General features: G+C 43.9%; 1 protein-coding gene across 1 annotated transcript in view; it reads left to right on the forward strand.

Moving 5' to 3' along the window:
* The window catches only part of LOC146855445 (stabilin-2-like), a 1,201,024-nt gene that overhangs the window by 946,910 nt on the left and 237,341 nt on the right, over positions 1-16,773 (forward strand). The window contains 2 exon segments of the mRNA XM_085653243.1: positions 3,754-3,861; positions 12,574-12,767. Of these exon segments, the coding sequence (XP_085509369.1) occupies positions 3,754-3,861; positions 12,574-12,767 (302 nt within the window).

Here is a 16,773-nt window from a genome sequence, read left to right on the forward strand (position 1 = left end):
ATAAACTTGATTCCCAGAAAGAGATTACGAGATATGTGCATAAACCACCTAACAGACCTTCGCCTGGCACTTGAATCAAATAAAAAATCAGTACAGATCTATCTCCCCATTCAGACTACTGATCAAATAGAGCCATACTTAAATTCCAGTTTAAGTAATTATGAGAAATTTTTATTGACTAGACTACGATTGAATGTGTTCCATCGGTTAATTGCTTTTCCCGTGACCAATGACTGGTCACCCCAATTGTCGCTATGCCCTTGTGATGACCTTTCTCCCCAATCGACCCTCCATGTAATCATTTTTTGTAAATTCTACACCGAACCACGAAAACAATATCTCATTCCTTTTTTAAAACATATGTGCCTAACCCAATGCCGACCAGCACTCACGGTCCTTCAAATGCTAGAAACAGAAGCACTGGCGCATAATATGGCAACATTTCTTAAATTTTGTGTCCGACATAGATCAAACCTTTAAAATGAGACTTGTTCTCTCACATGTCTTTTTTTTAATTGTCCTATACAGATGGCTGTTATGATCCATTTAAACTAACCCTACGATGATTTGGGATTACCCTCCTATGCATCTTTAACTTGCTACAGGGGGGGTTTGCTTTTATACCGTCTGAATAGCCCTTTTAGTACTTTTCTCTTTTTAGCCAGGCAAAAACAATTCTTGTCAATTTTATGATGTTTATTGTATTCTATGTAAATGCTTTTATGGTATGAAATTGTATTACCGAATAAAGCTTTTTGATGATGAGTCTAAATTTGAGGCCAACTGCGAGCTACTACTGGTAGAGTACTGGGACCAGAATTGTCCTGGTGGAAAGTTTACCTTCTGACTTAGAAGATTTTCTGGAGAAAAGTCCTCGTCAATGGGTTATCACCGTGTTGAGCTGCAGGCTGGATCCATAGGAGGGCTCAACGATGGCAGCCTGGTGAAGTCTGAGTCCGCAGTGTGAGTCTTGGCTCCGGTGGGAACTTGTAGTGGCCAGCTTTGAAGGCAGGGATGCTCCTAGCTGGTGACTTTTGAAATCTGTACCCAGGAAGATCATTTCAGCACTTGGATGCGGTTCAACATCGGCCTCGATGAAGACCCTCAACGTTCGGACTTAGAAACGGTTCTGGAAGTCTAAATCATTTCAGCAGGAGAAACAGGCAAGTTGAATCCGACCAGCGATTCAACATCGGTGAATGCAGCTTCAACGTCGGTCATGGTCTCTGCTGGTTCTCTCGAAGAAAAACTCTGAAAAAGTTTCTAAGTGTCCAGCTGTGGAGGTTTTATGGTTAGAGGAGTACGCTCTAATACCAGCCAAGGGCCCAGGGCCATGTGGACACCACATTGGGGTAAGGACCCACTCTCCTAGAAGCCGCCAGCATGATCAATGGAAAATCAAGTTGGAACTCGACAGCTGGGCTCTTGGAAAAAGTAGGCTTCATGCAGATTTTGTGGCCCTGTACCTTAATAGGAAGTCAGCCAACCGACCTTGCAGTCCACTTCGTTCTCCCTGGTACAAGTGGGAGCCATTCACATCTCCTTGCAGGGGCCCAGCAGGCTGCCCGGTGACAGCTGGGGATTAACTCTGAAAAGGTTGCTAAAGGCTCCAGGCAAGAAAAGTAGTGACTTTCTAAAGTCACTATTTCTGAAATAAATAAACTTCCACTTTAGCATTAAGTTTAGATTTTGTTTAGCTATGAAAATGTGTGTTTGAAGTATGTTTCTAGCAAGTGCTAATCTGAAGTTAGTGTTATTAAGTGTGATAAAGTAACCCTGTATTTGCTATGACACAGACAGTCGTGATACTGTGGAAAAGGGTTTTTTTTTTTTTTATTGTAAGGACATGTAAAAACATTACATACATATTTCCTACTTTTAAATACTATGCACATTGTTTCAGGGCTAGTAAGGCATACTTTAGTAATTGCTTATACTCTTAAGAAGGAAGGTTTAGACCTGGCAAACAGGTGATTTTGACACATCGAAATGGCAGTTTTAAAACTGACCAGCCAAGCCACTGTAGCAGGCTTAGAGTCATCCTTTCATGGTCCTTTAGTGGCGGGACAGTAAGTGCTGCAACCCACTCGTGCAATTCAACTTATGGGTCCTGGGGTTGCAGGGTTCCATATACTAGCAATTTATAGGTAATTAGGTAAAGTTAAGAGCACTTGACCTGGGGTCTGGTTAGCTGTGTGCCAGTGTGCAGAGTTAAAAAACCAATAGCATTAGTCCAAAATAACGGGAGTGATCGGGCGAAAAGAATTATTTCCTTACAATGTGCACAATAAAGTGTGAGATCTCTGCACATGCCTGCCATCAGCCTTCCTAAAGCATTAATCCAGACAGACAAAAAGCTATGCCCTCCCTCGCAATTTCTTCTCCTTAAACAACAGATAGTGTCGTCCTGCACATCTACCTAATGGAAGGCTCAGGAAGAACCAATCAGCAAACCCTTCCAAGAAAGCATTCAAGGAAATTCTAATGGTAGCCCTGTCTTCATTCTCCTCACTGCAGTGACTGGTTTCTCCACCTTATAGAGACAGGAATTAAGGCAATGCACTTCCCCTGTCTGGGGAAGCTATTGTGACCCTCCATCTTGTGCCAATTTATGCCAGGGCATCCAAAGTGGATTCCAGTATCTTTAGTAATTAGACTCAGTCAACCCTCCCACAGGTCCTTCACCCATACATGTATCACAAGCTCACTGTACACATGCACAGACTCAACATGCACACAGGATGTCAGAGCAAGGTTCTGGATCTGGAACCGTGGACCTTGACATGATAAGGGTCAGTACAACATTCTCTCACTGGCACACACATCAAAAGGACTTGTCATAATCCACATCATTAAACATAGTACACTGCCACCACCTATTTAAATGATGAACCCTGCACAGGGACTGTAGTCCACTGTTCACTATAATAGTACGCTTAATGTGTCCCTCCATGTCACAGGATAGGTCTTGGACCTCACATTGTCAGGGATTGGCCTAGACTTCTGCACACATGCTAGATTGACATGATGCCAGGGCTAAGATAAGAAGTCAGTATTCCATGTTCACATGTAGTTCGGCAATCAGGGCACCACGCATGTATTACATATAGGGTACATTTTACAACATAGCTAAATACAGTGTTCTTGTGATAAAAGGGCCATGCACATTTACAGAACAAAGGTGTGTATTAATACAGAATTAATAAAACTTTCTCCTCGCTTTTAGTCAGCCTTAAGATGCTCTTAAGAAAGAAAATAAGGCCTGATTCATGTAGATCCCTGCTAAGCCAAATACCCTGCTAAGCCTGTCTTGAGGCCATTCTTCTGAGCTACAGCCAGTCCTGAAGACTCCCCTTCCTGGCCTCAGGTAGCGTGCTAGTTCTGCCTCAAGAAAGTTTTAAAATTGTCTCAAACCAGGGACAAACCTAAGTACATCAGGCCCATCCTTCCAGAAAAAAAAGATTGTAAATTCCCATTAAGTTGAGATTTCCTATTCCATGGTGGCAATAAAGGGGTCTGTCATTCTGTCCCCTTGTGCAGCAGTGAGAACTTACTAGCAGTAAGGCCACTGCTGCTAAACCTATCATGGGATCACCTTACAAAAGCAAAACATTGGTAAGTGCGCTTTGTCTACAAGTTGCGGTGCAAATATCCGTTTCCCATAACACAAATGCCTCCGTGCAGACCATGCCCGTCATCTTTCTATCTCTGAGAGCTCTTACTAAACAAAAGCTGTTCCTCCCACGTTTGCAGATGTGCTGCCAGTGTGTTCCCCAGCGTGTTCGAGAAACGCTGTCTGTAAAGAAAACAACACGTGCCTGTGCAAGCCGTTTTATGAGGGAGATGGACTCAAATGTACAGGTGAGTTCACTTTTTATGATACAACAGTGAAGTCAGTCTATGTGCGGTCTCATCCCTAAAGTGGAACGCAATGCATCAATTAATTATGCAAAATGTGTGCTGTTAATATATTACCTGCAGACATATAAAGGGCCTTCAAGCATCATTTTGCATGCACGCGCAGAAATGGTTGATGCTTCTTGCAGCCGCACCAGAGTTTGTCATAAAAGGCAGCACCAAGAGTTGCAGGAGGACCGTTCAGAGGAAGCAAATTGGTAATGGTAGCTGAGATAAGGAGACTGCAGCAAAGATTTGTGTAAAATCGGTAGATAACCGCATCGGATACCAGAGAAGTGATTTGTGTCGGAGGTCGATGGAATAAGTCCCATTGAGATCGACACTGAAACATTCATTATATACAGCACTCGCGTGCCTCTGCATTCTTCCCCCACAAAAAATAACTGTGTTGTGCACTTAGCTCTTCTGCAATGACCATGGCCAGAACTAACTTGCTGTGCAGGGTCTTAGTACTCGCCCACCCCTCTTTATTGTTGTGTGCAGTCGCTTGAGGGTCATTCCTGGCAGAGGTCGCTTTAGTCTAAAACAAGCATTTGCAATGCAATAGGTCTCACATTTACGCGAGTTTAAGCTATTGGCATTGTAAATGACAATGACTTTTATTTATGTGTTAAAAACCAAAACATAAATAAAAGGCATTCTCATTTACAATGCCAATAGCTCAAACTTGCGTAAATGCAAGACCTATTGCATTGCAAATACTTGTTTTACCAAGCCATTTGCAGGGTGCAGTACCATATGTGGTCAGAAGATGTCCCATGAAACCTCTTTTGGCCACATATAGTACTGCACCCTACAAAGTTAGAGGTACTGGCATTATAAATGCCAATGTGTTTTGCCAAGCCATGTTATAGGGTGCAGTACCATATGTGGCCAAAAGAGGTCCCATGGGACCTCTTTTGGCCACATATGGTTTCTGCACCCTGCAGTAGATATGGTAAATCCACCCTACCCATAATGCATTTCATGCAAGACAGTACCACAAGTACATTCAAATAGTTATGCCCATATATAAAATTAGTAGCTTTTTTATGTGACAAAAGAATTATTATATTAATTCTGGATTAGGTTCTACTTTGTGTGGAGCTGATGAAGGGAAATTTATAGAAGGTCTCATATAAATGTGAGATGTGCTAGTGAGTAAAGTAACCACTGCAAGCTTTCTCTGAGGCTAAAAGCTGTTTTCTGTCTAAAACCCATTAAGAAAATAGTGTTCTGTGGCTGTCCTTTAACCTTAGGGAGTAATACCACATAAAACAAGCCTGTACTTAAAACTTAGGGAGTAATGACACATATAACAAGGGATGTTCTCATGGGAAGTTACAAGAAGAGACAAGGTGGTACTAAGAAAGGACTACTAAGCCTATTGATCAACAAAAAATGACCGTTTACAAGGGACAGGTCAGGAGAGGAGCCAATTAAAAAGATGGGGCGGAATGTTTAGTTTAGTTTTTATTTGCAGTGGAATTAAATTATTTGCAAAGCACTATTGTCAATTGTATAAAAAAGCAAAAGTAAAAAATACTGTCATCTTCAATGCCAACAGCTCAAATGCGAGACGCGCATTTGTTGGAGTTATTGGCATTATAAATGCCAATGTCTTTTTTCACCTAGCCATGTTGCAGGGTGCAGTACCATATGTGGCCAAAAGAGGTCCCATGGGCCCTTTTTGGCCACATATAGTACTGCACCCTGCAAAGTTGGAGTTATTGGCATTATAAATACCCATGTTTTTTAACCAGCCAAGTTACAGGGTGCAGTACTCTGTCTGAGCTGATGAAGGAAAATTAATAGAAGGTCTCATATAATTGTGAGATGTGCTAGTCAGTAAAATAACCACTGCCAGGCTTACAGAGCAACAAGCTTGTGTTTTGTTTGTAAAGCCTTTAAGAAAGCAGTGCTCTGTGGCTGTAATTAAAACTTATGAAGTAACAACACATGTACCAGGAAGTGTCCTCATGGGACAAGGTGATACGAAGGAGGAACTACTAAGCCTATTGACCAATGAAAGCCACCATTTACAAAGGACAGGGACAGGAGCCAATTATACCAATTGGGCAGAACGTTTAGTTTTGTGTCTATTGGCAGTGGAGTTATTATATTTGCTGTGCACTATTGCCAATGGTATAAAGAAGCAAAAGTAAAAAACATTGTCATTTTCAACACCAGCAGCTCTAACCTTAACAAATTCGAGAACTACTACTTTGGAAATGCAATTGGTCATGCATTTGTTGGAGTTGGAGTTACTAGCATTATAAATCCAATTTTTTATCTAGACATGTTGCAGGGTGGAGTACCATATGTGGTCAATAGGGGTCCCAGGGGACCTGTTTTGGCCACATGTGGTACTGCACCCTGCAGAAGATATGGTAAATCCACCCTACCCATAATGCATTGCATGCAAGACAGTACCACATGTATATTCAACTAGCTATGTCCATATACAAAATTTGTAGCTTTGAAATGTGACAAAAGTATTATTATATTAATTGCGGATTAGGTTCCACTCTGTGTGGAGCTGATGAAGGGAAATAAATAGACGTCTTGTATAAATGTGAGATGTTCTTGTGAGTGAAGTAAGCACTCACAGCCTTGCTTAGGACCAAGTGTGTGTCCTGCCTGGCACCCTTTAAGAAAATAGTCCCTGGAGGCTGTAATTAAGTCCTAGGGTGTAACAACACATGTAACAGGGAGTGTTCTCATGGGAGGTTACAAGAAGAGACAAGGGGATTCTAAGGAGGAACTACTAAGCCTATTGACCAACGAAAAGCCACCATTTACAAAGGACAGGGACAGGAGCTAATTATACAAACGAGGCAGAATGTTTAGTTTTGTTTCTATTTGCAGTGGAATTATTATATTTGCTGTGCACTATTGCTAATGGTATAAAAAAGCAAAAGTTAAAAACATTGTCATTTTCAACACCAACAGCTCTAACTTTAACAAATTTGAGACCTAGTGCTTTGGAAATGCAATTGGTCTTGCATTTGTTGGAGTTGGAGTTACTGGGATTATACATCCAATTTTTTATCTAGACATGTTGCAGGGTGGAGTACCATATGTGGCCAAAAGAGGTCCCAGGGGACCTCTTTTGGCCACATATGGTACTGCACCCTGCAGAAGATATGGTAAATCCACCCTACCCATAATGCATTGCATGCAAGCCAGAACCACAAGTACATTCAACTAGCTATGTCCATATATAAAATTAGTAGCTTTGAAATGTGAAAAGGTATTAATATATTAATTCTGGATTAAGTTCCACTCTGTGTGGAGCTGATGAAGGGAAATTAATAAACGGTCTTGTATAAATGTGAGATGTTCTTGTGAGTGAAGTAAGCACTCCCAGCATAGCTTAGGATCAAGTGTGTGTCCTGCCTGAAGCCTTTTAAGAAAATAGTCCCTTGCGCTGTAATTAGGATCGAGGGAGTAACAACACATGTAACAGGGTGTGTCTTCATGGGAGGTTACAAGAAGAGACCAGTTGGTTACTAAGGAGGGACTACTCAGCCTATTGACCAATGAAAAACCACCATTTACAATGGACAGTAGCCAATTAAATAGATGGGCTGAAAGTGGGCGGAGCTTTATGCACATATCCTTAATACAGCAGCATGTCTCGAAGAGACAGTGCGAGCGCTGCCTAGGCAAGACCTAAAAATGTAGGGCTGGATAAAGACAGACTGGGTGAGCCTTAATTATGCCATGACAGACGCAGCATAAGAATGAATAAGTTGCTTGTAGGAGCACGTGACCAGCTGTTCCCATCCAAGGACCATATCTCGGAGAAAATGTGGACTGGTGGATAGTGGAAACTAAGTCCATCCAGGTGCACCAGGTTCACTGATTACATGATAGAGAAATGAGTAAACAGGATTTTCTCCAGACTAAAGTTTTTGACTAAGTCTAAATATGGACCAATCTTCTTTCAAACTGTTGCTTCGTTTAAATTATTAGTGGAAGAAATACCTATTCTCCACTTTTCAAATGTGAAGATGGAAATTTTAGTTTAAAGCAGAAATCAAATCTTTAAACGGTTTGACTTTAAGAACCAAAATAGTGCAAAGTCAAGTTGAAAAGTTCAACTCATAAAAATCTTTTCTTGGTGATTATATTTATGATAAAAACAATTTTTAATATTTAAAAAGATTTGCAAGCCTAATGGTTTTACAGTCCGATTCACCCCTTTTAGTTCAGATTCAAAATGTTTTGACTGAAGAAAAATCTGTGAACTCCATTTCATATTACACAGGTAGAAAAATAGCGAAAAAGGATTTGTCTTGTTTTTGGATTAAAAAAAGTCCACAGTATGGCCGCAGTAGCTGTATATACCAAAGTTTACTAAACTAAAGTTTATTGGAGTCTGCTGAGTCAAGGCTCCAACCGGTAAACTGCATTGTCTGTGATTCTTGCTGTCTTGTAGGCCTGATGAGGACCAGGGGTGTTACTGGGGTCTATGCCATTGTGCTCCACGGCTGGTGTCCTGCACTGTGCTTGAAGCAATACTGAGGCAGACGACTGACCATTAGGAGCCCAGTATACCATCAAAAATCAAGAAAGGATGAGCATGACACTAGTTCTTCACCACCTTTATGGGCTCCCAGTCGAGCACCAAGCAGTCCATGAGGGGTTTACCCTTAGACAGCAGGCAGTCCATGGACCCCGTGAGCTAGCCTGGAAGACGCGGGTCGGCAGTATTCATGCAGCGTACTCTGGCATCATAAAAGGAGCATTGCTGACTGTTCCTGGGATAGAAAGGGTCACAGCAGGTGTCACAACTTTCTCATAACATGCTGGATGATGGAATTCTCTTCCTGGTCTAGTTCTTGGCTTCTTCCAGCCCCCTGAGTGAAAAGAAGCCTGCAGAGCGTGCTTCCCTTTCACAAGATTTGGGACCAGAGGGTGGTCTAGTAAACCTCTTCCAAATAATGACTGCCTTTAACTCGCGGCGCAATTAGGTTTTATTGATGGAGCAGACCAGTGAGGTGGGCAAAGAATTTAGCTCTTTTTGGGGGTTGTCATATTTGGCCCCTCTAGATAGGCCTGAGTCATACACATGGCCTTTTCAACGAGGAAACTGCTGTCTATGGGGAGTGCTTAATTTGTGAAAGAGTAAGTGCAGGTCCGCAAAGCCCTACACAGAAGCCCACCACCTGTTCTTTTAAATGTCAGTGCACCTATTACCAAGGCTACACAGTCTTCAGTCTTTTGCACACCTCTTTATTCCACCATCACACACTCCCTGCTCTTTTATCTCACTCTTGCAGGTTCCTGACTTCTTCTTTTGAGAGACGATTTTTCCATCTTTTTCTTCCTCCTCCTTTTCCCTTTGTGCGTTTTCCCTGAACTGCTCGTGATCCTTATCTGATGAGAAAAAAATAAGCGCTGGTCCCCAAAATTAATTTCTGGTGACCCCACAGGCAACAGCCGGCCAAAATGAATCACTGCTCTGGGGTCTTATGCCATTCACCAAGTATATCCGTGCAGATGTTAGGTCTGAATTCCGCCCTAACTACATTTCACCCTTTACAGTGCAGGCTGTGTCATCTTGGCCCAGCGGCTATTCCAGTGAGTTCTTTCCCTGTCTGAGAGAAAGAAGGAGCAGAACCATGGTTGAGCACTGCCGGTGCTTGCGGCTCAAGTAGGAGTGCCAATACCTTCCCACAAACTCAGTCTTTGACAATGATTGGGCTGCCAGCGTTCAAGGCTATCTGGACACTCTCAGGAGCTTGACCCAGCACCCAACCGGGATGAGAGTAGTTGGAAACATTGTAGGGAGTCTGATGCCTCACGTGAGCCATGGTCCTACATGGTGCCCACTTACTGTGCCGTCATAGAAACACTGTGCAGTTTCTCTGTCGCTATCCAGGCGACACCTCTGCACTCCAGGTTATCCAGGGCAGTAGATGATCTGGCCTCTGATTCAGTATGGGACTAGAACCTACTTGTATAGCTCCATGGTTACCTCTAGACACCTCTAGACATTGTCAAAGCTCGTTGTAAACTTGTCCAGGTACTTTTAGCCTTTGGCACCCAGTCCTCAGCACAGATGAACACTGGCCTCCAAAGACGAGACTGCCCTTTGAGTAGCTGTATAACACTAGTCTCAGAAGAACTGATCTGCTCCCTCGCCAGGACACTTCAGAAAGACCCCATGATCTTTTTGGTCACACACATATTGATATCATGCTTACTGAAGACCACCCGTACCTGCCGAGGCTGTCTGTCGGGCCAGGGTATGCTAACTTTTATTCTACGCTTTTCAGGACAGGACAGATCTCTCAGCGCCTGATAACACCACGTGCTTGTGGTCCTCGCTTTGTTAACTTATGGATGCCCTCTTGTACAATTCGGGGTGTATCATGACCCCCATTTCCTTCACTGCACCGGCACAGACGGGATGTGTGCATTTTTGTGTGGCGTCTTAAGGGCATACATTAACTCGAAATATCTCGTGCATGGTTTGCTTACAGCAGAGCTCAGAAACACAAAGAGGCAATTACTGCTCTGTATTTCTGAACTTTGGGGCATATTTACAAGGGCTTTATCTCAGTTTTTTGGCTTACAAAGCCAAAAAAGCAGAGATAAAACCAGCGCCTTATTTACAAGAAGGTGCTAACATGCATAATCGCATGTAAGCACCCTTTTTCCCAATGCCTCACTTTGCATCTCCAATGAGATGCAAAGTGGGCGTCACTGGGCATACCCAAGATGGACTACCTTGCAAATATCGCTGATGTTTACATCGCGATATTTACAAGGCAGCCCACATGATTTTAGCACACATTAGATTTTGGCGAAAACGGCCGTTTTCGCCAAAGCCTAACGTCTGCTAAAATCCTGACTTAGCCATCCATAACATAGGGGGTGGATTATGCTGATACGACCCTGTGGGTCGTTTCAGCAAGGTTATCGCCCTTTTGCAGGGAACATCAATGGAAAACCAGCGATGTTCCCTGCTAGAGGGCGATAACCTCGCTATCTCTGGAATTTTTATCGCCCTGGAGTAACGCGTTGTTAATAACGCGCTACCAGGGCGATAAATACCAGAGATAGCCTGCGATAATACAATTATTGGTAAGCACGGCCAGCGATAATTATCGCTGGCCGTTGTTAATATGCTCCTTTGCTGTCAGCAAAATATACTCTACCTCGGAGATAGTTTGAGTAAATGTGTGCGCAAGGAACACACAGGGGCATATTATCAAGAACGGCGTTAAAATTATCGCCACTTTAGCGGCAGGAAACTGCTGCTAAAGTGGCGATAATGGGCTTGATAACATGCCCTTGAGAATTCCAATAAAGGCTCATTTTCTGGTGTGAACCTGGGCTTCTATTGGAATTCTCAAGGGCATATTATCAAGCCCATTATCGCCGCTTTAGCAGCAGTTTCCCGCCGCTAAACCGACGATAATTTTAACGCCGTTCTTGATAATATGCCCCACAGACTCCTTCTGGGTCAACACATAAAACCGGACCACGATGTGCCCCAGCGCTTCATAGATCTTGATTGGGACCTCATACAAAGTAGAAGCTTCACAACCAAAATCCTCAAATTACAGTTCTCACAAGATTTGTTTCAAATGCCAAAATATTTTTTTGTACCTGCAAGTTGAGAGGTTTGCAGTTTGAATATTGTGATGATTTAGAAATACATTTAGCAAAGGCTGTGAATCGAGAATTCACGAAAGGATGCAGCGGAATTGGGCGCTCCCACAGCCCTGATGGTGACAGTGACCAATAGGAACAATTAGTGTTTATCATAGCTACAGCACCCTCAGTGGAATTGCACCCATGTCAAGAATGAGCAAAAATAGACCCTAGCCACTCCCACGCTGACAGACACTGCACAGGTAACAACCCGCAGCTCTTCTCATTGGTGAAATCAAAAGTGTGCACAAGTTATGTGTCTGTTTGAGGACCGATGCTTCAATGCTTCTCTGTGGTGGAGCTGTATGATGCACCATTATGGTGGCGTCATTCAGCAGAGAGACACTACAGCAACAGTGGAAAATGGGAACTAGGTGGCATATTGTACTCTCTGTACTGCAGAAAGCACAGGTGTTGAGAGAGTGGTATCAGGCCGTCACTGTATCTCTGGGGCATCACAATAGTACCCTAAGCCCCTTAGGAGCCCACTGTTACCATTCAAATTTCAGTGGACAATAGATTAATTTCTCTCATCTAACAAGACCCTAAGAGCCCCGAGACCCTCACTCAGGGCCCCTAGAAACTGAGGAACTTCAGCTACAGCACAGCCATATTTAAAACCGATTGCTGGCTGTAACACATCAGTGCCCAAGTATTCCATGAGCATTAATGCTGATTGAATAACCCACAGACAACTGTATTATAAGTGGAGAAGTGTCTCAGCATGAAACACACACCATGTAAGAGTACATATTAACACATCAGATTTACATTGCTGGTGTATGTGGAGCACAGAGTTGTGGTGGTGATCCCGACATGTCCCACCATATCTTTAATGGAAGTAAGTGTACCACCAGCAATGTTCAATGTACCCAACCCACCATTATGGAATCGTTTCCTCATCGTGCCCATGTGCAACGCTTGTACATGATGTTATAGTACAGACACGACAATACCTCATGAATAAATGAAACATTTATGTTTTTATTTGTCTCCGCTGTACAGTTGTGGATTTCTGCAAGCAAAACAATGGAGGCTGTGGCAAGTTTTCGGTGTGTTTTCAGACTGGAGTGAAAGTTTCCTGCCGTTGCCAGTGGGGATACAAAGGGGACGGCTACACGTGCATGCCTATAGACCGATGTGCTGATGGGCTCAATGGCGGCTGCCATGAGCACGCAATCTGTAAAATGACTGGACCCGTAAGTATCGGGACAAAAAAGTCCTCTGCAGGTAAAGACATATACCCAGGCACTTATAGCCCATCTGTACTGTCATCTGGATCCCTAATGCTGATTTTTATTTGTCATGGTCTTGTTGGACGAGGAGAGACACCCAAAGTGCTACCCTCCTAGTTGTGGAAGCCTATTGCCTTCACCAAGAGTTAAGCAACACAAGTGTTGTGTAGTACATGTAGGATTAGTGCATGTGCTAAGCGTTTGTATGCCTGCAAGAAAAACAAGACATGAAAGATGTTGTGTTGTGCAGTGCATGAACAATGGAAGCTTGTGCTGGGTGAATGTGTGCTTGCATGAAGCACAATACATGAAGGGTGAAGTGTGGTGTAGCGCACATGTTGGGTGTGTGCTGGCTGTATGTGTTTTCAAATAGCACATCCTGGTACAGCATAGGCAAGCTTCAGAGCTGAACACTGCACACAGATACATTGAGACATGTGTGTCTCAATGTATCTGTACTTGGAATGGTAAAATGCATGAAGGTAACACTGCTGGACAGTAAGGGTGCTGTGAATGTATCCTACGTGGGCCTGCATTGGCACATCATATGAAGGACACCGAGTTCCATTTTGGAAAGGCCAGGCCTACCTGGTGAAGACAGGAGGCGGAGATGGATCTACCCAGACAGAATTGTGTAGTACTGTATTCCTGTGAGCTGGTTGGGACACACTGGAGAAGGCGACCCCCCCTTTACACTTCAAAAGGTTGCTCCTTGATTAATTGATAGAAAACAAGAAAGGGGCCTGGATGCAACTTAGGAAGGGAGACAGGGATGATAATGGAATCATAGAGTAGGTCTGGGAAAATAGTATTTACTATTTGATGCACGTCACTGTGGCTGACATTCAGGTGTGAACTCTGGCACTTCCATAAATTGTGTTGTGGGTCAATCCTCTACGGAGTCATGCCTGCTGTGATAGACATCCTCTAAAAAAAAAGAAGAAAAGGAGAAATGTACATTTCAAAAGAAGCAGAACCCCAACGTAAAACTTCAAAGACTACCTGACACAAATCACATTTGGTGTTTGGAAAAGGACTATAAGAAGGGGATGTTGAGACACCAAAATCTGCCATCTGCCAAACAGCCATATGTGCTCTGTGAGAAGGGTAAGTTCTGCAAGACTTCTGCTTGTGACCAGGACTGGGGCAAAGGCCTGCTGGTCTTCTCCTCCTGCTGGGTGAGGGGACATCACTCAGGGAAAACAAGATCACCTGCCTTGGAAGCTGGAGCACCAGTGCCTGCCTGCTTGTCAAGACCAGTGTGCATGTGGGAAAGGGGAGAGCTTTGTAGGGAGCGAGGTCCAGTGGGGAGCTCTACCATGAGGACTTCTGTGCAAAGTCTGAGGATTCGACTGTGCACTGATCGAGCCATTGCCCATGTGGAGGATTGTTTCAGCAACCCCCATAGGCTGGGAGAGGGCCACCGAAGACTAATCAAACCATTGAGCACTGTGCATAGTGCGCCAAGCCTGCACTGCCTTGTTGCAGTGACCCCGTATGCCAGAAGGGGCCTCCGTTGAAGTAATTGTGTGACCAGTGTGCCAGTACTCATGAATGCCTTAGTAGCTACTCCATATGCCAGGAGAGGCCACTCTGGTGTGGGCAATTGCATCGGATGGGTCTGTGTTGCATCCGCAGGTAGCGCTGCAACCCAGGGGCTTCTGAAACCAAATCATCAAAGACTTCTGGCCGCCGCCTGGGACTGGAGTGAGGCTGCGACCAGCAAGTCTAGCCGCACTGCGAGAACTGCCCTGACTGACCCTCTAAGGTCAGGAGGATGCAGAGGAAGACGTCACACTCTCACTGGATTCTAGTCCAGAGCTGAAGTATTGTATTTCACCCACTCTGGAGAAACTGATTGCCACATCTGAGCGAGTTGGAAGCTGCTCCACTCACAGGGTTGAACCGGCCGTGCCACTCTGCACCTGGCGTGTGCTGCAGTGTGTACAGCGAGCAGCCCAGCTTCTCTGACCAGAATCTGAACTCAAGAGTGCCCACTCTCAGGGCACCTGAACGATTCCATGCTGTAGGAGCAGGTAAGAATTGAACTGAGCCTGTCGACCCCAGGGGATTCGCTGCTGAAAGTGCTGTGGCACCAGAGACTGAATGACTAATTACTGAGAGTCAAAGGGGAAATCTTGAGCTTAGACTATTAGTGAGCATTCCCTGAATGGGGCCACCAGTGAATGAGGAATAACCCCTAACCACGTTTTAAATAAAATGAGGGGACAGGGATTTGCCTGACAACTACTGGAGCCGTGACCTCAAGAGGATTGTGTTACTGCTCATGACTATCGTTATTCTTTTCAATGTGTAGTTAGAAATAAAATTATTCTTTTTCTTATGAAAGTAAGTATTGGACAGGACATTGATTTATTGTTCGTACTGTTTGGACTTTGATTTATGAGTCCTGTTCACTTACCTGTATCTACACTACCCGAGGGAGCCTTTAACCCCTTTGCCGCAACACGAATTTCGCCGCGGCGCTGGGGGGGGTTTGGGGGCAGTGCGGCGCCGCTATCCTCATGACGGAACCACTCCGTGATGAGTCACGGGCGAGCTGTGCTCATGACGGAGTGGTTCCGTCACGACTCCGCCCACTGCGCTAATCGCCCGCACGGCGGGGAATTAGCGCCGCGTGGGAGGAGCGGCCACCAACAGCTGCAGCATGACAGAACCACTCCGTCATGAGCCCACGGCGCCCGTGGCTCATGACGGAGTGGTTCCGTCACGAGCACGGAACGGGTTAACTGCTCGTCCACAGCTACCACTGAGAGTCAAGGGCAGAAGGGGTCCTAGGCCCAGTAGCTCAGGATCTTTAGTAGGTCTGGCCTCTGGACATCAGGAGTAAAAGGCCTCAACCACCACAGTTGGGCCCAGTAGCCGATGAGTGCACCATGGCCCTCTCAGAGGGGTTCTGACAGTAAGTTTAACATATTTAGTATCTTTATTGGAATATATATATATATAGTAGATAGTTATAGTTAGGACCGAGTTCCCATAGGAAATCTGAAAATTACACCAAATTTGGCAAAGAGGTAGTCCTCAGTTCAGACTCGTGCCTTTTGCTTAAATGGTGTAAATCCGTTCAGTAGTTCCTGAGAAAATCAAAAGTAAAATCACATATATATCTGGGCGGAGCCTAACCTCACATCTCATCGTGAGATCTGATTGGCTGTCAGCACTTCATCCAAGAAGTGTTGGCAGCCATCTTGGGACCAATATACATGATAGCACCTCATTAAAAAGCATTGCATATAATAGAAGGTTTTAAGACTTTAGTTACATTATAAATCATTTGTTGATGGTACCATACTCATTTTAGGAATTGTGGTGTGTTCTAAGGTGATTTTACTATGTGAAAAAGCCTTCTGCTGTGATATCATGAATCATGTTTGAGAGAAAACTATTTTCTCATGCTTTTCCCACATAGGTTTAGAAGGTGATCTATAAGCTAAACTGAGAGCATATTTTCTGCAAATTCACATTATCTTTTTCAGTCATGTGAGAATGAAGTCTGACATTCTCAGTAAAACATGTACATCCAACAAGGGCAGAGACTGTCAGTTGATTCCTTTGTGTTCTATTGCAGCTTCCCAGAGTGTTCTAAAGAACAACTAGAGCGCTAACAGTCCTACTTATGAAAACGTATGGCACACCTGAAGCCATCTTGGTTGGAATAAAGTGGTAACTCTTAATACATTTAATTTAAAAAGGAACATAATGAGGGAGTTCATTTTGCCATAGAAAGTATGATTAGTGCTGCAGAAAGAAAAATTAGGGCACATTTTTAGTGACTTCTCAAATTCTCTTCTATTTCATTAAAAAATTCTGATATGCAGACTGAAACATGCACTTTTAATACCAGCAGCAGACTTCCGTGGTGAGCAGTAGCTTTACTACAGTGATCTAATGAGCAACTAGAGTGCTAACATTCAGAATTTATGGCAAATGTGTGACATATCTGAAT

Source organism: Triturus cristatus, chromosome 4_1 (genome assembly GCF_964204655.1).
Source record: "Triturus cristatus chromosome 4_1, aTriCri1.1, whole genome shotgun sequence".
In the NCBI taxonomy this organism is placed as follows: Eukaryota; Metazoa; Chordata; class Amphibia; order Caudata; family Salamandridae; genus Triturus; species Triturus cristatus.